At 41.6% G+C, this 26,973-nt stretch overlaps 1 protein-coding gene across 6 annotated transcripts in view; it reads left to right on the top strand.

Moving 5' to 3' along the window:
- Window positions 1-26,973, top strand: part of plekha5 (pleckstrin homology domain containing, family A member 5) — an 88,046-nt gene that overhangs the window by 58,541 nt on the left and 2,532 nt on the right. Inside the window, exons 5-25 of one of the 6 annotated variants that reach the window (XM_030731523.1) lie at window positions 696-810; window positions 948-1,052; window positions 2,763-2,835; window positions 4,552-4,652; window positions 5,828-5,943; window positions 8,215-8,709; window positions 10,760-11,240; window positions 12,515-12,598; window positions 13,303-13,422; window positions 14,382-14,435; window positions 15,307-15,387; window positions 17,740-17,802; window positions 17,890-17,970; window positions 18,644-18,793; window positions 18,918-19,019; window positions 20,457-20,615; window positions 21,829-21,984; window positions 22,782-22,902; window positions 23,738-23,853; window positions 26,070-26,285; window positions 26,425-26,586. In XM_030731523.1, the coding sequence (XP_030587383.1) occupies window positions 696-810; window positions 948-1,052; window positions 2,763-2,835; window positions 4,552-4,652; window positions 5,828-5,943; window positions 8,215-8,709; window positions 10,760-11,240; window positions 12,515-12,598; window positions 13,303-13,422; window positions 14,382-14,435; window positions 15,307-15,387; window positions 17,740-17,802; window positions 17,890-17,970; window positions 18,644-18,793; window positions 18,918-19,019; window positions 20,457-20,615; window positions 21,829-21,984; window positions 22,782-22,902; window positions 23,738-23,853; window positions 26,070-26,285; window positions 26,425-26,586 (3,151 nt within the window). The remainder of the gene's footprint in view (window positions 1-695; window positions 811-947; window positions 1,053-2,762; window positions 2,836-4,551; window positions 4,653-5,827; window positions 5,944-8,214; window positions 8,710-10,759; window positions 11,241-12,514; window positions 12,599-13,302; window positions 13,423-14,381; window positions 14,436-15,306; window positions 15,388-17,739; window positions 17,803-17,889; window positions 17,971-18,643; window positions 18,794-18,917; window positions 19,020-20,456; window positions 20,616-21,828; window positions 21,985-22,781; window positions 22,903-23,737; window positions 23,854-26,069; window positions 26,286-26,424; window positions 26,587-26,973) is intronic. The other 5 variants (XM_030731524.1, XM_030731525.1, XM_030731526.1 and 2 more) reach the window with 5 other exon arrangements.

Here is a 26,973-nt window from a genome sequence, read left to right as displayed (position 1 = left end):
TAGTGTTGTCTCCATTTCAAACAGCTGGTTACACTGAAAGATTTAACTTGGTGGTAAAACGTGATCTGGACTGTATGAATGTTATATTGTTGATCACATGGATCAGTTATTTTGAGGGGTTTACAGTGCAGGGTTGGCAGTTTCTTAAATGGAGCAGAATCACTATATTTGTGGTGATATTGCTGCTGCAGTACTTCTGCTCCCCTTTGGTTTTCATGCCTTGTTCCCTCTGGACCACAACATTGTTCCTTTATTGCAGAATGTAGGACATCTCCGTGGGTCAGGTACAGCTAATTCGCATGGTGTCATATGGCAGAAGTATTGAACCTACTGTGCTTTTGCTTTAAAAACAAAAAGATTTTGCCTTTTAAGAAACATCCTGACCTGGTTCACTGCTGTAGCTGCTGCTTGTTGATATGTCAGGTGGACTTTGCAGGCCGTTCACTTTAAAGCTCTTAGAGAACCTAAAATGTATCAGAAGTGGCAGGCAGGGTGGGAGTAATTGGTCTGATTCATAAGCCCATGTTGAGATCTCATTATAACAGAGTTTGAACTTAAGAGGAAGGACAAGGAAACATATGATAAGGGCTGCTTGCTCATTTTCCTTCTTATGAAGGTCACTGGCTATAACACAGTGTGTATTTCTGATTAATGACTTGCTTGTCTGCTCTTGGCATGTTTTGTGTTTTGTTTAGATCTGCTTCCAAAGTGCCAGCGAATGAGAAGAAGGAACGGCCACTAAGCACCATGAGTGAGGCCTCTAACTACACAGGCGACCACGCTGCAAACTCCAGTAGCCCCGGAGGAAGAGTGAGTGACAGGCGTGCTTATAATTCATGTCTGTTAAGTTAAAATAATGGAAAAACAAGTGGCTCATATTTTTATGGCTTAAAAAGTTTAAATGTTTCTTATGTGTGTATCGCGCACACTTTGCTTTTTGCTTCTAGCCCTCAAGACCTTCCAAAAAAATTCACAACTTTGGGAAGCGATCCAACTCCATCAGGAGGAATCCCAGTGCCCCGGTTATCAAGAGAAACTGGCTTTATAAACAGGTGAGTGGGAGTGCATGGCTTCAGGTAATGTTTAGTCCAGAAAATCAGAAATTTAAAAGGACAGATCACAGTGTGATTTTTAGCATAGTGTGTAGAGATGGTAGGTTTTTTTTTGTTTTTTTTTTCTTCACCATTTTGGTTCAGACTGAAATGTTCCAACATGTCGTTGTGATTTTTATGGAACACTGGTACAGACGTTCATGGCCAGGTAAGAAAGAAAGAATTAAATAATTCTGGTTGTACCCTGACTTTTCATATTACACCACCCCGTCAATAATTTGTATGAAATGTCAAGAAACTGATGAACATGGAAAAATATGCTGAACAGCATGTTAGGTTTGTGAGTCTGAGCTTGTGTTTATGCTGACTTTAGCAGCATCTCTGATTTCTGCTGGACATGATTATTCATGCAGTGCTCTTAAAATGTCAACAGCAAAGGAAATTTTTGATTATACAAAGGTGATCATACAAAACAGTATTGATTCTATTCCATGCTTACCTGCAAGTTGTTAAACAGCAGCAGCAGTCTTAAGATGAGCATAAAGACAGCTTTTTGATATCTTGCAGAATCTGAGCGTTTCTTTGTGCATCTCTGTGTTTTTTTTTTTTCTGTGTCAGCCAGCCAGCAGGCTTAGTGTTTACATACAGACCTCCCTGGTTACTCACTGAAGGGTAAAAAGGGGCCAGACCCGACACCCCTGTGCTTCCTAACTGGGAGTTTCATTTAGCGGTGATTGCAGGCGCCCAGCACAGTTTTGTGAACACATGACGGACTCCTTTGGTGTAGCTGCCAGCTGCTTTTTCTTTGGAAACCTCAATCAGGGTGACGTAGATCAAGCAAAAGACTCACAAATCTGCTACCCTGAATAAAAGCTGGATTTGCACTTTTATTTTCCTGCCTCATTGAAAACTGGAAGCTATTGAAGTCCTTGGCTGAGGGGAAGCTGGAGTCCTTCAGTTGGTCCGATAGGAAGAACAATGTACCACAGTGATTGATGTGATAGTGAAAGCCTCCAGAGAGCAAGATTATACAGAACTTTAGATAAAGTTTATTCATGAACATGTTAAAAAAAAAAAAGTGGTTAAAACCTTGATTGTAGAGGAAAGGTGGTGGATTAATGGACACAGGATGTTTAAAACTTTTTACATTTCAGATCTACCTCCTTTATGAACATACTGCACAGCATCTGGCATTTTGAATCTTTCTTGATACTAATGTTTTAAACATTCTGGTTTGTGGAAGTGAATTTCCATTTCAAGTAAACTGCAGCCCACATGCCGTTTGACCATAATGACAGAGTTGTTAAGGTCCCTCCTCCTGCTTTTGTCTCCTGGTGGAGGCTACGATTAAGGACTCTGCTCAAGTTTTCCATTAAAGTAAACCGGAGAGTTAATACCCTTTACTTCACTCTTCATCCTTTTCAAGCAGCACTATTAAAGGACTTTGAGTTGATACTGAAGAACAACTTAAGCAAAGGAAGTTTGTGTGTTGCATTGTCTTTGTTTCATACCACAAATTAAATGTTCCCATCTTGGGCCAAAAATAGCAAAATTTGAGAGTCAGAAATTTTGCAGTGCTGAGCGGATGACTTCCATAACCGGTCGTCATTTAAATAAAGGGTTATTTCGTTATCTCAAAGGTTCAGTGAGGCATTTTTGGATCATAATATGTTGGATAAAATGTCCCCTTTTGCTCTGGTGTCTTTTCAGGACAGCACAGGGATGAAGTTATGGAAGAAGAGGTGGTTTGTCCTGTCTGACCTTTGCCTGTTTTACTACAGAGGTGAGTTCAGTCCTGTCACCTAATGGCATGTTTCATTAGTGTGGCACCAGTTTCCCATTAGTAGTTCAAGTGCTGTTGTGACCTTCAGAACCACAAGTGCTGCTTTCTCTGATCGTTATTATATCTGGGTTCCTGTGATGAAGAACATGTCAGGACAGAGTGGGAAGACTTATTAGGGTGAAAAAGCTTGCAGCATCACTTTTGTCCCCAAGCAAAGCCAGGTCCTTGAACAAGAATTGGATGCAGAGTTGAAGGTTAAAGCAAACCAGCAAATGAGATTTCACACTAATGTTTAGTCATGATGAAACAGAATGAAATAAGGTTATTGAATGATGTCCTTCTCATGCAAGTCACGTCATCGGTCATATTTTTACATGATAGGAGTCCCAAAGCAGTGTAAAAGTTTTACATTCAGCTGTGCAGTAAAAAATAAATAAAATTGCACATACTAATGCGACTTAATTTGTGTTCCATCCTCTCTCATGTTGGACTAATGTTCAGATCTAATATTGAAACACCTGTTTGGAGAATGTTTGAGAACTTTCTTACTGAAAAACAACGTGGGGAATCAGTGAGACTAAGTGTAAACTAGGTTTTTGAAAGTGTGAGAAAATATAAGTCTTACCTTGTACAAGGCTGCATTTCCCAGTGCCACCACTGTATGCAGATACAGTCATCATTTCTGCTGATCGGGATGACATCCAGTCTGTGTTATTTCTGGTGTCTGCCATTCCAGTCGCCTTCTTTCCGCCCACTGACTGACAAAAGCCACAGACAGCGGCAGACCAAAAGGCTTTATCCAGATGGATATGTTGATATATTGTATCCTTTAGCAGAGTGGGCAGAGAGGTCATGAACTCTGCTGCCTCATCTGAACACATCCGTTATCTGCTGTAGTTATCACTCTATTTCTGTGCACCAGGATATCCCATGATGTTGCTTACGTTCTGAGACTGTTCTGCTGAAGCCTCTGTGTTATTCTGCGTTATTAGTGTTATTATTTTTTTTTTTAAAGAAAGAGGCACAGACATCAGAGCCCACTTGGTTGCAGACAGGTGACACTGCCAAAAATCAATCCATCAGTCCTTTAGACTTCAGTAAAGGGAGGCAGGGCTCTAACATAGCCCCCGAGTAAACAGCTCGACGTCAGATGTGTTTGGGAATGTCCAGAGTGCTGCTACCACATATTCCCCCAAATGTTCTGATATTTGATATTGAGCCTTATGCTTGATGAGCTTTATTCATCCCAGTCCCTACCAATATGTGTTAAGAGACTTTGATTTCAACATAATAGCTCTGAGTAACACTCATGCAAACCTGCACACAAACCAGACAAAGTGAATGCACATATGGGATTGCAGCCGTCTGTTTTGTTTTCCTGCACTGTTTTGGATAAGCAGTACAGTTTGCTTTTATGGAATTTGGAGAGTAAGCTACTCTGCTTAAACTTGGGACTCAACCTAATCTCCCCCCATGTGGAGAGTGCACCATTGTCAATGTGGAACCCTGTCTGTTAACTTAATGAGGATTAGAGCAGCCTAGCTGCATATGACATTGAATCAGTGCTCATCTTTTCCAGTGATTTGACTGAGGATCCCATACTTATCTGACTGAAACACGTTCCAGTTTTTCCCCTCACAGTCCAGTATTTAAAAGTTGACTGTAGTATCACAGACAATATAGTAATATATGGTGCTTTGTTTCTTTTCTTCGCAGATGAAAAAGAGGAGGGGATACTTGGCAGTATCCTCCTACCAAGCTTTCATGTATCCATGTTGTCTGTGGATGATCACATTAACAGAAAATATGCCTTCAAGGTCAGTGCATGTTTTCATTCCTATCAGACTTTGTTAGGCTGCGTGGTCTAAGGTTTAGTACACTTAAACACAGAAAAGAGAGCTGCTAGTTTTCTAATGATGAAAAATTCTAAAAATGAAAAACTCTTAGATAAGGCTATGAAAGCTGAATGTCCAAGTCTTTCAGAAGGTACATTTGATCACTGGTATAAAGTTATAAAGACGTGTGCTTCAGTGGTTCCTGCAGTGATCCCACAATGTTTGTTTTCTTAGACATGTAAATCAGCTTCTAGGTTTTCTTTCCTCTGAACGTGCTTTGTTGTTGCCTTAGAAGTTTCAGTTAATTGACAAAGTAAGCTGTTTATTAAAATGCTACCTTCAGATTGCTAATGCTAAAGGAGTAAAGCATGTTTCATATTTCTACACGGACTACTGCCAGTGGTGAGGTAGTACCACAGTACTATGATACTATTAGTCGACGCAGAGGATCCAAGTTCCAGGGCAACGGACTTATTATATGAGATCACAGTGGTGTGTAAAGGATTTGACTGTGGGTTCTTCATAAACCCAAAGAGACAACAAAGTTGTCCTGCCAAGCACAGCCAAACACAGACGCCCAGGAGTCTGCTCAAGGTCTCTCCAACCACACAGCCCACTGCTTTTCCAACTTAGATTCAAATTGAAGAAAAAAAAAAAAAAAGACTGGGAGAAGAGAAAAGCATGAGAGCAGGACACAACCTCTTCAGTTCAGTGATTCACTTAGAAATGGGATGACCTTTTGACTGTGTATTTTTCATTCTTAACTTTTCCCTGTCTCTTGTTGTGGCCAAAGGTCATTTCAGTAAGTGTCATTTCTAAATATTATTGTGAAGTTATTAATGTTGTGTTTTTTTAAAACATTTGTAAACTGGATATTGGGGTTGTTCACTAAACACTCTCTCTTTTTGTGTTGTGATTTTAACAATATATTGGTTTGTTCACCATGAGGGAACAAAGAGACAACCGGCAATGTGTTTGCCAGTCAGTGTACTGCATGGTAAGTACTGTGGCAGATTTACCTTCCTGACTTAGTAGTATGCATGACTTAATTATGACTAAATCTCAAAGATCCTAATCAGCTAGTTTTTGTCTTCTCTCTTTCAGGTGGCTGTGCAGATAACTCTTCCTGTCCTTGATCCTGTTTACTGTCAAAACAGGCGACACATCCCAACATGAGGACTTACTATTTTTGCACAGACACAGCCAAAGAGATGGAATCTTGGATGAAAGTAATGACAGATGCTGCACTCGTGCAGTCAGATCCAGTCAAAAGGTTTGTGAGAGCTTCGCCAATAAAGTCATGTTTGCTGAGTGGGTCGAGTCATTGTTGAATTTGGGGGTGGGGGGGTGGGGGTGGGGGGTTGAAAAAGGCATTTGAGGACAGCACTTAAAACTAGTACTAACAACTGTGCGTCACGTGGTTCATTTCTCGACTCTCGTTTCAGTTTTTCTGCATTTGTGCTGGAAGAGAGCACTTTTTAAATTCCCTGCTAAGCCTGTTAAGTTCCTTGGCAACAGTTCAACACCCACTTTTGACATCTCTGGTCTCTGGGTTTGTTGAAGAAGCTACGATGTTCTTTCATGTTATGTAACTGTTTCTAGCGCTAAAGTTTATTACAGAGTAACATACACAAGATTGTGGGTGCACTGCGAATGCATGGTGCAGGTGGTTTAAGGGATGATGTGCACAGCTGCGCTGGCTGATCAGGATCACTGACTCATCAGGACAGTTTTTTTTTTTTTCCTTCTTTTTTAAGCTATGTTAAATATCTGTCATTTGGCAGCCTGCCTATCTAATGCCCTGCTTTTACATGGGCGAGCAGAAGCGTAATGGTAACGAGCAGTGTAATTACACAGAGCAGCAGTGCCTGAAATCCTCTGAAAGTCTCTGCTAAATGGGACCGTGTGGTTTTGCTATAAGATTATCTCATATATCCACACAGTATTGATCAAAATAAAAAAGATAGTGTAATTTCATCTTTTTCACTGATTTCATCATTTGATTTGGAGTTCTACAACTGAATGCTCACAGACTTTAAATGTGTGCTTTGCTGGGTTGGTGGAGGCACAGAAAGATGGAGAAGCCATTAAGTGACTAGATCTGCTATTTGAAACTATACAAGTGGAAACTCTGAAGGAATGCCTTTTCTGCAGCCCTCTTATTGCTAACCCAGTGAGCCATGCTGCTGAGGGGAATTTGCCAAACTTTGAAGTTGTGACCTTGTGTCTGTCTAAGGTCAAGGAATAGTGGCATCGATTACCTCTGGATACCTCTCTAGGGACCACAGAGTGGTATGCAGGTCTTCTAGAGAGGAGGCAAAAGAGAGCAGCAAATAGATTACTGGGGTCTGAGCACCACTTCTGAGAACTGTCTCAGCTGAGGTATTGTTTTACTGGAGATATCTGATTTCCTTTTACACGCTTGGCCTTCTCTGGCAGCTGGAAGAAGCATTGTGCACTCTGCTTATTTAGTTTGAAATGTGGGTTTGTTTCAACGCTCCCCCTGTTAGCTGAATTCACAAAGGTAGCACATTAGTTTTGTAGTATATTTGATCCATACTTAAAAAGATGTTTGATATTATATTTTACAGCAGTTCTAAAAAATTAGTCGGACAAGAGTCATTCCACCCAGCTTTATGGATGTTCTGGCAATGGTTAATCACCTTAAAGATCTTTAGCCTATTGTCTAAGATTGTAACGCATGAACAACAAATGGAAGGTAAGAAGCCTGCAAACCACCACGTGCGCTCGTATGACATCACCCTGGCAAGATAAACAGCGCGGTTTTTGAGCTGCTCTCAGACTAGGCTAAATTGAAAAAAGTACGAACACAACAGAAGACCAGGCCAAATACTATCTTGCATCTGCTTTATGGATCCATTCAAAAAAAAAAACTAAAAGAGCATTTTAAGCATCACCAGTTACTTTAGGCCTCATTTTATTCATATCAACAAGCCTCCGGTTAGCAGTTTGTGCAGTTTAATACAGGATGCAGAGTTAAGATAACAGTGGTTTCAGCGAGGTTGTAAAAAGATTAGAAAGGCAGGTAAAACAAAACAACACACCACTCCTTCAGATGCAGTCTTCAGATTTCACCTGAAGACCAGGGCATCTTAAGTCTGGATAATCCAAAAACATTTATTGAAAAAGTTAGAGGTCCAGAGAAGAGGTTATTTGGGATCTCAAACATGCCGTATTCAACTTAAAAAAGTGAGAAGTGTGGAGCAGTATTTCGCCATTTCATTCAGTGAAGAAACAAACAAAAAGAAAAAACAACTAGAGAGTGACAGAGAGAGCTGTGCTTTCATTCAGTACAGCAGCACTTCCCCTCATTTGAATTCAACCTTCCAATTTAATCTAATGTAATTTGGATTTTTTTATTGCTGGGCTGTTGCATTTTAGCTGAAGGGCATTTGGGCACCTTCTCACTCAATGAGCTAAACCAGCGCCCTTTATTTATGTTCTATACTACCTTTAGATTGTAGCTCTTCTAGTAGGTTTTTCTTGTAGTTATTCTAAGGCTGAACCTTGCTGTCTTTTTCAGGTTGGACAAGCTAAAAGTGGAGCAGTGTAGACCTCAAGAGATCAACCATGTGGCCAACCACAGAACAGAAACCGAAATCCAGAACAATGAGCGCAACCGTGAGGTTGACCGCGAGCATGCAGCAGTCTCCTCCATCACAGAGGACGAGGAGAGGAAGCAGCGAGATGCCGAACGCTATGGCTTCCAGAAGGATGGGGCTGAGCGTGAACGTCCACTCACCAAAATAAACAGTATTAAACTGCAGCCAGCCCAGGCAGCAGCCATCAAAGCTAATGTGACCTCACCGCAGCCTCAGACTGAGGTTGACAGACCACACCATAGCCCTCAAGTTAATGGATCTGGAGAGCAGCGTCCAGCTAATGGAACTGGAGTCCCTCCTCAGCAAAGTCCCCCACATGAGCCGGATCGCAGTCTGAGTAGGACCAGCTCGATGCATCAGCTGGAACAGTGGGTTCGCACACAGAGAGGACGGAACCAGGACGATGATACCAGAAGGTTGGTATTTAACATGTACACAAAAAAAAAAACTTGACGTAATACTGCATAAGAAGAAAAATGATGTTAGTTGGATGGCACTGTAGTGCAGTCCAGTAGTGCTCAGTAGTTTTTTTTTTGTTTGTTTGTTTTGTTTTGTTTTTTGACCTGTCATGTCTGGCAGTTTTTGCAATCGGAATGATAATCCGAAGGCATTATGGTACCAAACATATTTGCTTTTACAAGACGTGCTCTAATAATTATTTTCTATAGGCTATTCTTGTTAATTTTTAATTTTTTTTTTATTTTATTTATTCTTGCCAGATCTGACAGGTAGGGAAAGAAGAAGAGAGAGATGGAAAGAAAAAGGGAAAAAAAGAAGGGGGGGGGGGCAGGAAAAAAAATAGAAGATAAAAGCTACACACACACACACACACACACACACACACACATATATATATATATATATATATATATATACACACACACACACACAGTCTCAGTAGTTATGACTATTGATGAGATTTTATTAAAATCAATGCAACTGCCTCTACCAAGGTTGTGTGGGAAAAGTAGGCCTATACATGCTTCCATTGTTAGTGTGGCCTTTTTATTTCAGTGTTTAAGCCAAGTGTTTCTTGCTACTTTAGCAGCAACTTTCACTGCTATGAGTTTACTTCAATGTTTTGCATTGTGCAGCAGTCAAGAAAAAAAGGACAATTTTGATGAAAGGACTGAATAAGCCTGAAAACACTGGACTGACTAATTTGTTACTGGTTCTGATTCTTGATTCCCATCCCTGGTGGCATAAATGGCATAAATGCAGATTCTGATTTAAGATAAGATAAGATAAGATAAAACTTTAATAATCCCACGACGGGGAAATTTGTGCATTACAGCAGCTCAATACAGAGAAAAAATGAAAAGGATGAGTAAGAACAAATAACTAAACTAAAAACTAAAATTCAATAGAATAAAATAAAATAGAATAAAATAGCAAAAAACTATACACATATACATAAGCACTATATACATAAATATATAGTGCTTATGTATATGTGTATAGTTTTTATCAGGTCTTCTTGGTCACATTTCCTTATAAAACTGTTGTTTTAAGCAAGAAAACACTTTATTATCATCAGGCTTGTGTTCATGTTTGACATAGCTATGCCTCATTCTTTGATGTTTTTTTTTTTTTTTTTTTTAAACAAATGGGCATACATACCTGCTTTAGGCAAGGCTTGAATTTAAAGGGTACCTTGGGTAAAACCAAAAAAAAGGCCTCAGTCATTATCTTTTGTATTGGTCCTCTGTGATAAACATTTAATTTTCTCTCCATTAAGCTCTTTCAGCTCCTTTTGTTTGACATGTGCGTTGATATATAGTTTATATGCAGTCAAAAGCCTTTATTGTAATGCTGCTATACTGGGATTTAAAGACCAGTAAGCATTCTAGCCCAGATCTGTCGGGGAGTCTTATTATTAATCTCTCTGTGTACTGACGTTGAACCCACTGAGGAACTGGCACTTCTTAAAGGCTTGCTGTCGATAGTTAACGTCTTAATTTGTTTCTGAGTAGGATTCTTGCTTTGTGAATGAGAATTACGCACACATGTGTACCCTTGGTTGATACTTGAATTAATGTGGTACTCGACATGAAGTGCTTTGCAACTACAAAGTTATATTTAAAGTCAAACCAACAAATGATTCATAACATGACACTGCTAAAAGAAATCCAAAGAGATTTTATTTTTTTTTAAACAACTTGTTGCTTACTTTGAATCTGATGGAGCCTAAAACCACTTTGATCTGTCTTGGGTATGAAATGTATGAATTTAATACTTACTAAGAAATAGCTAAATTCTGTAATAAGAGAATTGAATTATCAAATTGCTATACAACACAGATCCTTTATATCCTTTTAAGCATTATGAAGATGTCCTTAAAATGTATGTGTGTGTGTTTATATATATAAATATATATAATTTACCAAACTACATGAAAAATTGTCTGTGCAGCTCATCTGCTGTATTGCAAATGATTAAATTATCAGTTTTTTCTTTTTTCTCCAGCATCACATCATACCAGACGCTGCCTAGAAATATGCCAAGCCATCGGGTACCCTACATGCCTCATTATGGAGATGGCTACTGCAGTATGCCCAGAAACAGCATCGCACAACGGGACAGCATCTGCAGCATTTCCCCGTCAGTTTATGACCAGGCCATGGGTCTCTCACTGGTTGAGAAACGCCGCTCCATGCGTGATGACACCATGTGGCAGTTGTATGAGTGGCAGCAGAGACAGGCCTACACCAGACAGTCGGGGCTGTACAGCAACATGGCCAGTCCCAAAACCATGATCAACCTGTCAGAGCATGCTGCACCAAGCCACTCCATCCCTCCCTCGCCTTCCCACGGCTCCCTGTCGATGTATGGAGGCTACTCTCCAATGCGATCTTACAACATGGGCAACGCTCGCTCAGAAATTTCCTCTCCCGTCTACCGAAGAGACATGAGTGTTGACAGACGGCAGAGGCCACCAGTCAATAAGGTCAGCTAAAGGCATGCATAAATAATAACTGTTCAGTTCACCTTCATAATAACAAACATAGCATACTCTGCAAAAGTCTTGAGTCACCCCTCATTTCTTTATATTTTGATTCCATGGAGCCAGACTTTCTTGTCATTATTTTTTAAAGTGGTCTTAAGCAGTAGTTCTCCACACTTTCTGAAGGTCGATCAGTTTTTCTTTGGACATTGGCTGCTTTCTCACTCATTTGCAGTCCAGTCCTGAGAGATGCATCTGGTCTATCAGCTAATTTGTCTACTGTTCCTTGAGGCCTCATCAGAAATGGTCTCAGTGGAAGGGTCGCTGTCAATAAACCATTCTTAAGGGAGAAAAGGCTGAGAGTATACCAGATTACACAAGAACTGGGCTGAAAATCAGTGGCACAGGTCTTATTGAGTGATGAGTCCAAGTTTTGTTTAATAATTGTCAGTATGGAGGCGGTCAAGAGAAAGCAACAATAATGAGGGTCTAAAACACGGTGGAGACTGTCATGGTTTGGGGCTGCATTTCAGCCAGTGCTGTTGGAGAACTTGTCAAAATTGATGGAATTATGAATGCAGGAAAGCTCCATCAGATTTTGATCCACCATGCAATACCAGGAAAAGCATCTGTTTGGCAATGGCTTCATTTTTCAGCATGAAAAATGATCCCGAACACACTGCCAATGCAGTAAAAGCATACCTGGATAGAAAAAAAACACACAACAGAACAGTGTTAGTCATGGATTGGCCTCCACAGAGCCCAGACCTCAATGTTACTGAAGCAGTGTGGGATCATCTTGACAGAGAACAGAACAACAGGCAACCAACATCCAAAGAAAAGCGAAGCCTGGAGAACTATTGCTGAAGACTACTTGACACTGAATGACACAGAAACTGCCAACAATGTGTTAAAGAATAAAGGTGGACATACCACATATCGGCTGTAAAGCTTAACTCTTATTTTTGCCTTATATGCTGTATTTCCATTCATGTTGCATGTGTTAATCGTTAATAAATTGTTGCACATATTTCCCATTTTCTCAGCAAACATAAAGAAATGAGGTGGTGCTCAAGACTTTGAATAGTACTTCAGTCCCCAAAGGTTAAAAATGAGTTCATGTGTTTCAGTGCTTTCAGCAGCACAAACAAAACTGCATTCAGCTTGGAGTGTATTTATGAAGACAACAATATGAAAGGGAATCCTGTGACACTGGTTATTTTATTAAAGATTATAGATGACAGGCGTATTTGATAGTAATTCTCTGTGTCCTGCAGTACGCCTACCCACCTGATAGGAGGTCTATGCCTGCAGGGATCCCAATCCAGACTATCAGTGCCCAATCTCTACAAGGCAAAACAGTAAGTCTTCAGCTGTGCCAGTCTTCTAACTACCCAGATTTATGTCACTGTGCTATTCAGGTGAGATACGTCATGCTTGATTTCTATACAATTATGCAATATGGGTTTAATTGGCCTCCTTTAAGGACAGTTAGTATTTTTCATGATACCACCTACACTCCTCTTCTCCCTCTTTCTGTCCTTCATTTCCCTTCAAGACATTGCGGCAGAAGTTTTTGAGACAGATTTAGGCAGAACTCAGATGTATGTTCCAAGTGGTAGGATTTAGGGTGTGTTCACTTCAGGAGCTCCTTAGACTCCCTTTACATCAGTGGAGACTTAAAAACCCTGTCACTCAAACTCTCTAAGCCAGGATCAGGAGTTTATGTCAGAGCTGAATACAGTTCTCTGTCCTCGTTGAGCTGGTAAAGTGTGAAGTGGGTTCTGTAATAAATGCCAACTGTTCTGCTGTTTTGAGCGGACATAAAATAATTTGCATGCTGCTAACTAATATGGTGCTAAACTGCATGAAAACTCAAGACTAGAATACAGCAACTGTTCACCTATTGGGATCCTGGTACCTCTAAATCTCCTATCCTGGTGTGCTCTTTCTCCTTTCTTCTCACCCCACCCCCACTCCTCCCCGCCCTTGCGGTGTGTCCCTGATTCATTGTGGCGATGGATTCCCCCCCTTCCCCCTCCTCCTCCTCCACACCCCCTTGCAGCCTGAGGAACTGACTTTGCTGCTGATAAAGCTGCGTCGGCAGCAGGCAGAGCTAAACAGTATCCGGGAGCACACTGTAGCACAGCTTATGCAACTAAACATGGATGGCGACAACCCAAAGGTCAGGCCCCCAGAGACATTTCTGCAGGCGTGTATGTTAGCGTGTGGTGTGTATGCCATCTTTATCCACTTCCATTATCCATCTCGATCTGGAGGATTTGTTTGGTCTTCACACATGGCTGATCTAAGGAGAAAGGAACTACTTTAGGCATTTTCTCCAAAAACGACTGTGCTTTGGCTTCATCGTTTTCATGGACCAGCTACCTTCTTATCAGTTTTTCCCAAAATGTCTGGGAGTAAAACTGTTGTCTTCCATTTTCAAAATTATTTTACAACCAGCATCTGACTTAATTCAGTTCATCAGATAATTAGATTTGGTCCATTTTAGCAGCACAGGCGGTTGATTGAGTCATTTATGCCCCTAAAGGATCCAGACAGATGTTATCCGCAGATGAAACTTAAAGCCATTGGCGAGCTTAAAGAGTGACTGACTAATGAGGCTAAGGCCATTGGCATACGTTAACGTTAATTCAGGATTTTGGGGCTTTAAGTCGCCAGACTTAATGCCAGACTGCAGATTTTACCATTACTGATGTAGGTCAACCAGACCTGTTGAAGATTTGTCATTTTTTGTGGTTTGTATTCACTACTATGCATTTAATTTGTTGCCTTGCTTCATCACTTTAGGTTTGTGTCAGGATGCTCACACCACGTTGTGTGTTAGTTTGACTTGCCATTGTCTTTGTGTTTTGCCTGCATTTGGTCAGCAGTAGTCCTGCAGTGTACTCATTCTGTTACTTTCTCAAGTACACCTGGTACCTGACCTGTTTTCTTCTTCCTTGACTGGTCCTGCTTTCCTTTCTCTTGGGTTATCTTTGGGTACATGACATGCTCGTGTGACTGTGGAAGTGAGAGAGAGACAGAGAGAGCATGAGTGAAAGAATGTGACTTACTTTTTCTTTTGTCTCACTCTCCCATTGCCTTTTCTTTGCTCTCTTTTGCTGCTGCTGCTGCTGATAGAACGACATTCTCTCTCATCACCTCCAAAGGAACCTCATGTATTTGGACAATCAGGTGGGGTAATGCATGAATGCATGCCCTGTCTTCTCCTGTCATGAACTGAACTCATTTGATGCCTCTGCTGTTGTTGTATTAATCTCTGCTGTCTGTGGCTGTTTTAGTGATTTCCTGTCCCTTTGCCAGGCTAACTTCTCATTTTTTGCTATTCTGTATGGGGAGAAGGTCAGACCATGAACCAGTGTTACATGCCACAGCATCTTTTAGCTCAGGCTACTTCATTTACTCATAATTCTGAATTTATAGCCTAAACTCACTGTCAGCCACTCTTACTGAATAACTGTTTATGACAATGGACAGTCTTTATTTCTGCCCTATAAAGAACACATAAAGATGCAGGTATCATATTGAACTTTTAAATGCAAAGGAATTTTAAGACTTCATTTGCTTTTTTTTTAATTGCTCTGAAGTCCTTTATGAGTTTTAATTGCTCTGTATATAGCACACAAAGGCCCAGTAAGACCTTTCTAATAATAATTATTATAACAAAGGTTTGTATAACCACTGAGAAATATGTAATTTCTTTCTTCACTTGGACGGATGAAGCTTAGCATTTTTGATCTCTTGTACCTCTCGCAAACGTGGCTCCTTTTACATTACAATATATCAACTATTAATGGGAATTTTCCACTGCTAATAAAAATGCACCTCAGAGCTTTGTACTTCCTTGTCTTCCTGCTCCTAAGCGTCTTCTGTTGCTGTTAACCATCCCTGTCATCTCTGGATGCTCGTGTTTCTGTGTGAGCCTGCCTCATCAGAGAGAGCGCGCGAGTGCGGTGTAATCACACTGTGGGTGTTGTCTCAGAAATGAAAAACTGCTGTAAACTTTCTGACACTTGCTATATTGCTCCTCTCCACACTGGACTAGATGAAGGAAAATGAACCTTTAATCGTCATGACTCACACTTTGATTGAGAACTCTGCCCCAAGGCCTCAACTTTACCAGCAAGTAAGGCCAGCCTAAGGCTTTGCTCCACCTCATCCTCACCAGTCGCTGTTGTTCTTTTGGTCTGTTTTGCTAATGCTCCTCCTTCGATGTCCAAGTCCTCACGGCATCTTGAGACTGGTCTCCCTGTATCGTTTTGTATTGCCAGCACCTCTTCATCCATTGCTTCTAACTGTTCTCTTATAATGAGAAGTCATGCTCATGCAGGCATGACTTTTGAGAGTAGTAGAATGTATGAATGCTCCACTGTTGAGTTAAATCTCCTCTTAACTGTGGTGTCAGTTTTTTTTTCTTTCAATAATCCTGCGCAGAATGTGTTACCTCTCATTAGCTGAGCCACCTGAACTTGGCAAAAGGACTCTAATTAATGTGACTTAATTAGGTGTTGCCAGTCCAGTTCATTACCAAATAATTAATGTTTTTGTAAAAAAGCTAAGACTGTTTTTTACAGCATCATTAAAGTGAAATAACACAACTAGATTTTCATGTTTATCATTTAGGATGCATGAATATTTTGCTATAGTTGAAGAGAGAAAGTATGCACACTGTCTCAGTGTCCCATTTAGAATTTATGCTGAGCCTGCTTTTTTATTTGCATCCTTTGCTAGTTAGCCAAACATTTTTCAGATGTAAGGATTAGTTTTTAATACCTGATGCACCAGAGCCTCAATCATTACTCTATATTTAATGTTCTGGGGTGGCATACTGATGAAGCCGAGGCCTCATATTGTTTTAGATTAACTCTTATTTATCTGTCTTCATTCCTTCCCCTTCACCCTCAGTTGGCATTCTGCTGATGGAAAAGATAAAGGGGCCGGCTTGTGTGTGCCGATGGCTATGACATCACATTGCCACTTTTGTGACGCCCCTTGAGGTGTAAAAGTGCTGCTGAAAACTGCCCTCATCACCCCGTCACCCATTCACTAACATACCGGCTCTACAACAGCTGCATTCCCACCTGCTCAGCTGCCAGAAATCTGTCTTCCTTTTCCTCCTCCTCCTCTTCCTCCTCCTCCCCATGTCACTTGTTTATTAGTACACACCACACAAAACCACAGTGAAGCTCTTCAAACTGTGGGAGAGTCTGCATGTTCTGTGTGGAATGCTATGTGGTTCTTCAGCCCCACCTGCTTTAGCTTTACTATGTTGAACTGCGATAAAAGGTGTTTGTGAGAGTGCAGGAGTGGATGTTGAACATTGGATGCTGTTGAGTCTGAAAGTATTTAGACAGTGAGTCACTTTTTTGTTGTTGTTTTGCTATTTGTGGCACATTTGATTTGACATTAAATCATATCTTTGAGGTTCAAGCACTGATTTTTCTTTTTTTTTTTCCTTTGGAGTGCAGGGTTGTGAACCCAAACCCTTTTCAATTGTATCAACCGAGGATTTTTTTTTAAATTTTTTTATTTTTTAGGGCCTGACAAGTATTTTATCTGATATGTGATATTCTTCCTTTACTGAAGAGCAGGCTGAAAGCAAACCCCCAAAACAAGCAGTAAAGGAAATGGCTGCAGTTGAGTTCTGGCAGAGTGTCACAAGAGATTAAACATAATATCATCTGCTTCTGTAGGTTGTACACTTTCCAGGAAGTGAGTTTAATCTTACATTTGGCACTTTGACCCTATAGTCATTACATCGTTTCATATCAAATGTGGCTACAAACACAAAATAACACAGAAATATATCACTGTCCGGATGTTTGTGGAGTGTACTTGTATTACTAAAGGTTTAGCAGAGTGATATGTTGATTTTTCTGGAAACATGGGATCCAATGCAGCTGAAGTGATTTCCTCTGTCTGAGAAGTAGCTGAACGATATCAGGTGGAAATAAGGATGACTTTTTGGGGGTTTTCTGGCTAAACATTGATATTGTAACAGTATAAACTAATGTGGAAATGACAACAGGACACTCGGGCATTGAACTATAGTACCAGTGGACTTTAGGTTAACCCAACACACACATGCACACACAGTCTTTCAACTAACGAACCACAGATCATGCTGTAGAAAACACAATTGGAGGACAAAGTTTATGCACTAACTTTAGAGTGAAGTAAGCAAGATTGCTTTGTATGCATTTTCCATAAAACCATTGCACTGATGGAGACAATGACTGCGCATGATGAAACACGAGGCACAAGAATCAACAGCAGAGACTGTGTTTAGACTGGCTGATCTCCCACTGCTGGTTTGGTAATGCAGATTGTCTGATTTAGTGAAATACGAGTTCCTTGTGAAGGATAAATCCCACAGCTCAGTGAGAGAGCTTGGTCTTGACACTGCATTAGATCTCCAGATTCTAATGTGTATGCACAGATTTAGTGCCCCTGTCTAATGCTGTGTCTTTCTCAACAGATGAGTCCAGAGGACTACAGGGAACAAGCCTACACATGTATGCCAGAAGAAGTGGACACTGATGTAAGCTTAGTGTTGCAGAGTTGCATGACATAATGTTCCATTTAACTGTACACAGCGGGTTGTGACTCTCTATTGGTTTCTCTTCAGACTAAACTTAGCCGGTTGTGTGAGCAGGACAAAGTGGTGAGGATACAGGAGGACAAACTGCAGCAGCTGTACAGAGAAAAGGTGACTAATATGGCACATTTCTCATCATTCTCACACAAAACATTGTTTAAAAATGCTTTCTAAGATGTGATACCATGTGGGAAAAAAATGTATATACACAGTTTGCACTTAGTTTAAACTGTGAATATGCTCCAAGTTAAGTTTATAAGCATGAAATGGAGCAAGACAGGAAAAAAACAAACTGAGAAGTCTTGTTATGATGCTTAACTGTAGGTTGTAAGTACAGCTACTATCATCAGCTGGAGAGTCTGGTTTGCATCACTTTGCAATATAGCATAGCATATCTCACTGACCACAGACTGCTTTGTGTTACTAGTTGCTATGCAGTGATGGTAGGTATATAGAAAAAATTTCAACTGGAGCATAATTTGTAGTCAATTTTGAGTTACAGTTGCACCCTTGGAACTGTGGATAAGACAAATAAGTAGTTTGAAATTTTTTTCTGTGGGCTCTGAGAAGGACAGATGGGCATGTGACTATTTTTTGACATTTTAAAAACTGTACAACCTCTTCATCAGTGCCAAAACGGCTAAAAAAAAAGTCACGGGCAGGAAAAGTTAAAAAAAAAAAAAATCTACTACAGTCCCAAATAATCAGTTATGACTTCCTGAAGTTTTAATAATGACAAACTGTTGTGCTATATGTGTGTTTGACATGATACCTGTCACTTCAGCACACTCTGGAGACGGCACTTCTGTCAGCTAGCCAGGAGATAGAGTTGGGCTCCGACAACCCGGCTGCCATGCAGAGCATCATCCAGCAGAGAGACTTACTGCAGAGCGGCCTCCTCAGCACTTGCAGAGAGGTGTCCAGAGTTACTGCTGTGAGTCATACAGTGCATTCACGCACACTCCTGAAAAACGAGGGTCTCGCTTTTCAGGAGTATTAATGAGATGATGGTTTGTCATCTTGTTTGCTTTGATCATTGTCATTTCCGCCGTCACCAGGAATTGGAGCGGTTATGGAGGGAATATGACAGGATGGAAGGAGATGTGACTCTGGCTAAGAACAACCTGCTGGAGCAGCTCGAAGCGCTGGGAAGCCCGCAGGTAGGAAGATTTTTCAGAATAAATTTGCACGACTTCTCTCTACCTCTTGACTTGACATTAAAGGTGTGACACTATGCTGATACTGACCGCAGTCACGATATTGAAAAATTGAAAAACTGAAATATCACATTAGACATACACATGATAATATCATAAACAATCCAGCTCTGGCTGCAGGCTCTAGGATTGCAGACTCACTATCTAGTTTGTCATGGCTAAGCCTTTCAGTAAGTACTATACTTACTGTGCTCATCTACATATTTTATAGCTGACTAAAGTATGATGACCACTGCTAACGGCATTCACTTTTCTGTCACTGCGGCTAAATTCTCGGACTTGCTTCCCACACTGAAACCGTTTAGTTAGACTGAGTCACTCACACAGGAGGAGTTTGGCTGTTGCTATGCTGTTAAATGAAGCGCTGGAGATGGGTGAACTGTTGGGGACTTAATTCTTAATTTAATTACCGATTTGGCAAAAGAGGATATCTCACACTTCTCTGGGCTAGAGGTAGCAGCTTGTGCCCTGCATCTTGGCTCACAGGTGTGTTTACAGAAATGCTCTTGGTCTGATTGCTTCACTGCAGTTTGGGGGGGGGGGCTCTGGTTTAGCTTCACGATTCTGCCTGATAGCATTGCTTGAGGAGGCATGTTTTCAGTAGATTTCACGATCTCATCATTATTGTGACTTCTTTTTGCGTACAGTAATGGTATAGTGAAAATCTGATACTGTGTCTTACCTGCTTGGCATACTTGCAGGTTCATTCAGTGCAGAGCTGCAGAGAAATCTGTGTACCTGCTTAAGCTTTTTGCAGACATTTTTTGGACTTTGGGAGAAAAGTATGGAGCGAAGTAAAGTGGAGATCAAAGCAACACAGGGGTGATTGATGACTGTAGCAAGGATAGAGCAGGTCTTAATTAAGTTTGTCTTTTATCTTTTTTTTTCATCAAGGAAGAGGCAGAAAGAAAATTGTTCCAGAAGTTATTCCCAGTTTTTAACCTGAGTAATGATAATTCAGAGTAGAGAAGTCAGAGGGCCAGCAGGGAGTCTGGACATCCTCTTCTTAAGTCCACTTCACAACGACCAACCAGGCAACAGCAAAGGGGGAGATAATTACATGTCCTTTTCTCTTGCTCTTCTTCCCCTTTTCCAATCTTAAGTGTAACCCCCATCTCTCCTCTGATTATTATGTTCTGAGGCTAGTATCTCTCACAGACAGTAGAAGCCTGATCAAATCTGTGTCTCCACTGACTGCACACCTTAGCAAATACATAAATGACCCTTTTACTGTTCTTTTACTCTCCCATCGTGTTCATTTTCTTTCTGCACCTTGCTCTGTACCTTGAGTGTTAATTTTATTTGGCAGAGACCTCCGCCTTAGATCTCAATCTGCAGGTAATGTTTGGTGACGCGCGTCTGTTTTCTGTCCACACCCAGACGGAACCACCCAGCCAGCAGCACGTCCGCATCCAGAAGGAGCTGTGGAGGATTCAAGATGTGATGGAGGCCCTGAATAAACACAAAGCCCAGAGAAATGCTCTTGATGGGATGAGTTTCTATGGGCCCAAAACCAACTTCAGTAAGCACAAAAATGAGGTGAGGCACCACTGATAGAAAAAGAAAACAGAGCGCCTGGTCTTACATTATGCTGCAACAGTAAGGCGTTTTTTAAAGTTGAGCAACAGAAAAATGATCCATATGGTAACCATTTAACTCTTTAAATCTTATATCAACATTTACTGGGTACAACTTCTCAAATGCGAGGAAGTGTTCGCTTTCTTTTTTCTGTCTAAAGCCTCAAAAACAGGCCTAGAAACTGGTTAGTGACCATTTGGCAACTAACGGTCGTAAGAGAAAAAAGTGTGTTCCCTGACGAGCCACGAGTGGTTGATGGCAGTTGCTGTGAAGTCGATCGCTAAAGCCCCAGTCAAACAGGCCTGGAGACTAGTCAGTGACCCACTGGGAACCACCGGTTGCTAAGGAAAAGTGTATATTCTAGGAACAGTTGGCGAGTGGTTTCTGGAGGTCACTGGCGGTTGCTAGTGTGAAACTGGCCTCAAAGAGTATCCAGTACTGCATTGAAAACCTTGTGACTGGTTGGGTCGCTAGCAGATTACTGTGGTCGCCGGAAGTTTGCGTAGAAGACGCCAACTTGGCTGCAAGCACTCACAAACTACTCACCAAGTGGTGGTGAAAAATGTGACTGTGCTGCACTTTTTTTCAATTTTTCACTATGACTCAAAATGTTGAGTGTTTGCAAACAAGTCTGCATCTTTCATGCAAACCACGGCAACCTGCTTGCGGCCAGAGCAATCACAAGGAGGTTTTTGGTGCAGCATTGTCTTTACCATCGATTTCACAGCTAGCAACCTTCAGCAAGAACTTGACAGCCAGTCCGGAATACACATTTTTCCTGAGCAACCAGAGGTTATCAGGGATTTGCCGACCTGTCTCTAGGCATGTGGAATTGAGGCCTAACTTAAAATATCTCGAGGTTGATGTGAGCTTACAGGTATTCACAGCTGCATGTGGAGATTATCATCTCCACATGCAGCTGTGAAGATGATAATCAACAATCTGAGGGCTCGACCTGCCAGCTCTGCTCATAGATAGTGTGAGCAGTTGTGTCTGGAGGAATATGTCAGTCAAGCTGTAACAGCATCTGGAGCACTCTCTCTGGCTAATCAGCTGTTGAGCCCATCCAGTGGCCCAGAGTCACTCTATAGCAGATGGCTGCTGCCCTGAGCCTGTGTGGTGGCACCGTGTGTCACCTTGCTTCCTGTGCTGTCGTACCCACTGTAATCCCCAGGAGGAGGACTCTGTACCCCCACGGCCACCCCTACCCCAGTCCTACGAGCCCAACCCTCCCACCGTGCCCCCTATGCCGTCTCATGCCGGCGTGCGCCCTTCATCACTCCACAAGCCAGAGGACAGGAAGGCCAATCACAGGAATAGCACACACAGCGTAAGCCTGTTGACCCTGCCCTCAGCTGTATCATCCCATGTCCATGCTGATGAGTTCTACTGTGATTTCCATAAATATTTCATGCCATTTTTGGATTGTTTTCCATTTGTTCTGGTCATCATGCTGCATAATTTACTTTGAATTTAGTTGGTTGAAGTCCAGCTTGTGTATTTTTTGTTGTTTTTGTTTTTGACTAAATTACCATATCTTCCTTTTCTGTCTCATCCTCTGTGTTGCAATTTAATATATATTTTTTTTGTCTGTATCTTCTGCCCTTGGTAGCTATATCTGAGTTTGAATGCATCTACCTGCTGCCTACTTTTTTGTATGAGTATTTCCTCAAATTTCATCCATTTGCATTTAAGATTGCTCAGTCTGCAGGGTTTTTCCTGGCTCAGAAAAGGTGTTTTAGAGGTGAATTAGCACAATCACCTCATGCACAGTAAAGACAGTGAGTTTTTGTTGCCTTAATTCTATTCGTTTTTATGTCATTTCTGATCAGTCAAAAAAAATGCCTATTATGCTTGAGTAAATGAAACGCCAATTAACAAAGACGATTAAACGTGATTTTCTTTGGGCTCTGGTTAAAACCTCTGCAGGGGCCGCCAAAAATGTCTCTCTGCAGGAAAAACCCCGCTCTGTGAAGAATTATTTTATTTTTTCATCTTTCTGTAAAAGATAATGCCACTCTGAAACGTAGTCCGTTTGTAAACAAACTCTGCATAACTCAGTCAGAGTTGTTCTCATTTGTGTTGACCTCCTTTTTTTTTTTTTTCTTTTTCCTTTCTCGCCTCCAGGGTCCTGACTACAGGCTGTATAAGAGTGAACCAGAACTCACCACAGTGGCTGAAGTGGATGAGAGCAATGGAGAGGACAGATCTGAACATCCATCTGATAGAGAACATGTAGGAAACAAAGGTACATTAGAGTGATAATGCTGCAGTTTCTTAATGAAGCCCAGAGCATACAGCTACACACAAAGAAAAAAGCAACCATGAGTCGAGTGAATAATCTGTTACATTTCGCTGTGCACAGAGTCGCCCCTCCTCTTCCCTCATTTGCTACTTGACAGTCAGCGGGAACTCTGAGTCACACAGCGGTCATTTTAGTGTCTATAAAAGTCGAGCATCGTATCATGAGATTAACAGCAAAATAGTCTACACATCACTGCCTTTTGTCATTCTATTATAGAATATGTGAGGACTCTCTAGTGGAAACATTTACAGGCTCAGAAGCTGAGCAGCATATGGAGTGCACTGTGCAGTAAATATCGAGTGATTTCTGACACGACCCTCCTCTCTAGCACATATTTGAGTTGGCATTTGGATCACTTTGGTGGGTCAGACTGTTTCTTCTAGGTGTAATGTAGGTCAGTGTATCACAAAGTAACTCATGGCAACCATAATTTGTCATATGGTGGTTACCATGGATACAGTGACAGTTGCACTTGCATACTCAGTTTTTTTTTTTTTAACTTAGCCAAAATGTGTGAGCTATAATATTTGTTTTACTGTATTTAGACTTGATGCCAACAAACATTCTCTGTGAATAGATGAGCTGCAGTTACCACTACATTTGGCTAAACAGCACACAGGTCTTTCGGCTATACAGGAGATTTTGCTGAACAGACAGTATTAATGGCAAAATACCGCCTGTAACTTTAACCCTGTCTAATATTTTTTGTTGTAAAATGAGTTCTGTATTGTGCAAACTATACCTCTTACTGATATCTTGTCTCCTTTTCTGTGGCTAGGGATGTCCTATCCAGTTGGCATCGTCCCCCCAAGGACTAAATCTCCAGTGCCTGATTCTTCCTCCATAGCTTCATATGTTACTTTAAGGAAGAGCAAGAAGCCTGATCCTAGAACGGTGAGACCTAGAAGTGTGTTGGAAAGCGGCTCGCAGGTGTGCAGCAGCTATGGGCAGGCTAAAGTAGCTTAATAGCAAGTGCTGTATCAGGCCTGGTTCTAGCCCCCTGTAGTTGGGTGGGCAGACTGAAAATGTAGGTGGGCAAGTGTGTGTGTGTGTGTGTGTGTGTGTGTGTGTGTGTATATATATATATATATATATATATATATATATATATATATATATATATATATATATATATATATATATATACCCTCTCCATTTATCTGGGTTTCAGACATCACAGAAAGTACATAGATTTGTGACCTTCTGTGGCTTGAATAATTTTTTTTTTTTATTCTTTTTGTTTTTTATTATACAACAGTACAACAGAAAGAGAACAGCAACTGCAAAAAATGCAAAATGTGAAAAACTACAGAATCAGTCTTCTGTGTTTTTGGGCAAACTTTGTGACAAATTCATTCGGGAAGCAGAAACATGCGTCCCGAGCCACAGAGTATTCCAGCCAAGGTCTAGTGCGGTACCACGCCGGGTTGAATGAGCGGAACGTATTGGCGAAGGCACGTTTGTGGATAGTTAGCTAGCACTGGCTGTGTGGGCACAGTGCTATTCAGGTCCGCAACGGTAGGACCTGGCGCTGAAACGGCCAGAGGAAGGACCTGCTTTGGGTCTGGGGATGTGGCTAGAGTGGGATTAGCATCAGGGGTGCTTGTGCTATTACATGCAGAGAAACTAGTCAGCAGATTGTCTGCCGATCGGACAGAGGAGGAGACGGAGCAGGTAACCCGCTCAGGGGGAGATATTTCAGCGGGACGGGAGCTGTCGGGGATACTCCAGGGCTAGACTTACTGATAGACGTGATACATGCTCATGGTAAAAAGAAGTAAAAATATTAACATGGAAACTAGAGTGTGACCCAGATTAAGGAAAAGCACGAAACGAGAGGGCGCAGCCCTGAATCAGAGTGTGAGAAAGTCAAAGTGTGGAAAATAAAAACTATTGTAGGCGTAGCTTGATGGGAGGACCTTTCGCTGCCCGCAGGCAGTATGGGAGGTTTTTATTGGGTGGGCAAGAATCAGATTTGGGTGGGCTGATCCCACCCTTGTCCTATGCTACCGCCAGCCCCGTGCTGTATGCAGATTGCCAGTTGTATAGAGGGGTATCAGCTGGGCCGTTAGCTGATGTGGGCAGGCACCGTGATTGGCTTGAGTTCATATCTTGGCTCTGGTGCCTGCCTGAACTAATGCCTGCTTTTTGCTATTATTTTCTTTTTAGCCCAAATGAGCATCCAGTGGGCAGCTGTGAACTAACCATCAAGTTAATTTTGAATTGTGATTACTCCTCTCCTAATTGGTTGTTTTACTTACAAGCTGCTGGCTCAAAACTCACATGTGCAGTAAAAAAGGCAGCTATCACATGGTCAGGCTGTGACTCATGCTGCCATAAAGTAGATGCCAAGCTGCATTTAAACATTTTCCAGCCTCAAACACTATCAACTTAAATATACTAACCATATCATTAGTGCACCACACTGCAGGGTGTGTCCCGCTTTAAGTGCATCTATGTGGATGGGCATGTAGTACAAATGAAACTAGGTGAATTCACAAACTCCCTCTAGGCTTATGTACTTTTGCCTATGGCACTAAGAGAGCATGTCCAGGGCTTCTAGAGTTCAGCTTAGGTCCTGGGATATCTTTAACAGTGTGGACAGTGGAGACTGTGTCCTTGGCCTCTGGACTGAGTTCACATCTGCCAGCCCTCCAGCATGGCACAAACCTGAGAATGAACAACTTCTCCTCAGTTCACTTCACATCAGCCTCTCCTGCTCAGGCATTAACAAGCCCCCAGCCGCTCCGAGTGCACCCATGTGTTCCAGCAGGAGCGTGCAAGCACACAACAGTCAGGTCGTTTGGCCTTTTGCCAAATGTAGCTCAAAGAGTGAACATTTAAAAGCAATTTCCCAGTCATTAAATTAAGGCCATTGTGTCAAATTTGTTTGTTAACTCTGTTTAAAGAAGTCAAATGCTTTCTAGTAGATAGACTATGGGTAGAGATGGTCTGCTTAATCAAGCTTAGGCTCCAGACCCCCACCATGCACAATAATTGGGGCTTGCAGTAAAAAGTCACCACGGTGGCATTTGTCACAGTGCTGAATGTCTTTACAGTAATGCTCTATCATTATTAAATTATATTCTGTTTTTGTCTCTGGCCATCAGGAGCGTCCACGCAGCGCAGTGGAGCAGCAGCTGTGCGCTGCGGAGAGCAGCCGGCCCAGAATGAGCGTGGAGGAGCAGCTGGAGAGGATCCGTCGCCACCAGCAGGGCGCCCTCAGGGAGAAGAAAAGAAGCCTCAGCCTCAGGGGTAGCAGTCAGGAGAACACACCCTCTCGCAGCCACTCATTTACTAAAGAAAACCATTTCCGCAACACGCAGGTACTGGCTGAGTGACGCAGACATTATTTGACATTATGGTAGCTCTGGAGTCAGAAGATGTTCATATGATATGATGTTTCTGCTTTTTTAAATTTATAATTATTATTTCACCTTTTTTTAAAATTTTATTTTATTTTAGTTTCAAGTGAAGCGCAGAGATGAGGTGATAAGCAGCGACATTCAGGAGCTGGAGGCCTCTCTCAGGCAGCAGGAGGTGGTGAGGGAGCAGGAGACGCCCGCTGAGGAGATAGCTCGTCTCAAAGAGTCCTCGCAGGCTGAGCACTTTAATGTCGACAGAGAGGTACGGCACAGCAGTTGGTTGTCGTTCTCATCAGCCTGCTGTCTTCTACAAATCATTACTCAGAGGGCTTAAAACTGTCATGGACAAATAATTTTGGTGCTATTTACCACAGAATATTAAGTATTGTGGATTTGCTTTAGATTACATCCATGACCTCCTGACAGTTTTTTCCCCAATTGATTTCTGCATACTACAGAATACCTACATTAATTATTTGTCCATGATGCTCCATTTACTTATAAAACACCCAAAATGTGAGTGTCTTCCCATCCTGTAGATGCCAATCCCAATAATAAGCTGCTGTTTGTACAGAGGTGGAATTTTCTGATATCTGTATATTTTTACTGTCTCCACTTTTAGCTTCTCTGTAATTTCGTGTCAGTTTCT

The sequence above is a fragment of the Archocentrus centrarchus genome, chromosome 6, assembly GCF_007364275.1.
Source record: "Archocentrus centrarchus isolate MPI-CPG fArcCen1 chromosome 6, fArcCen1, whole genome shotgun sequence".
Lineage (NCBI taxonomy): Eukaryota > Metazoa > Chordata > Actinopteri > Cichliformes > Cichlidae > Archocentrus > Archocentrus centrarchus.
The sequence above is the reverse complement of the archived record's forward strand: the minus strand, read 5'-3'. Positions and strand labels throughout refer to the sequence as shown.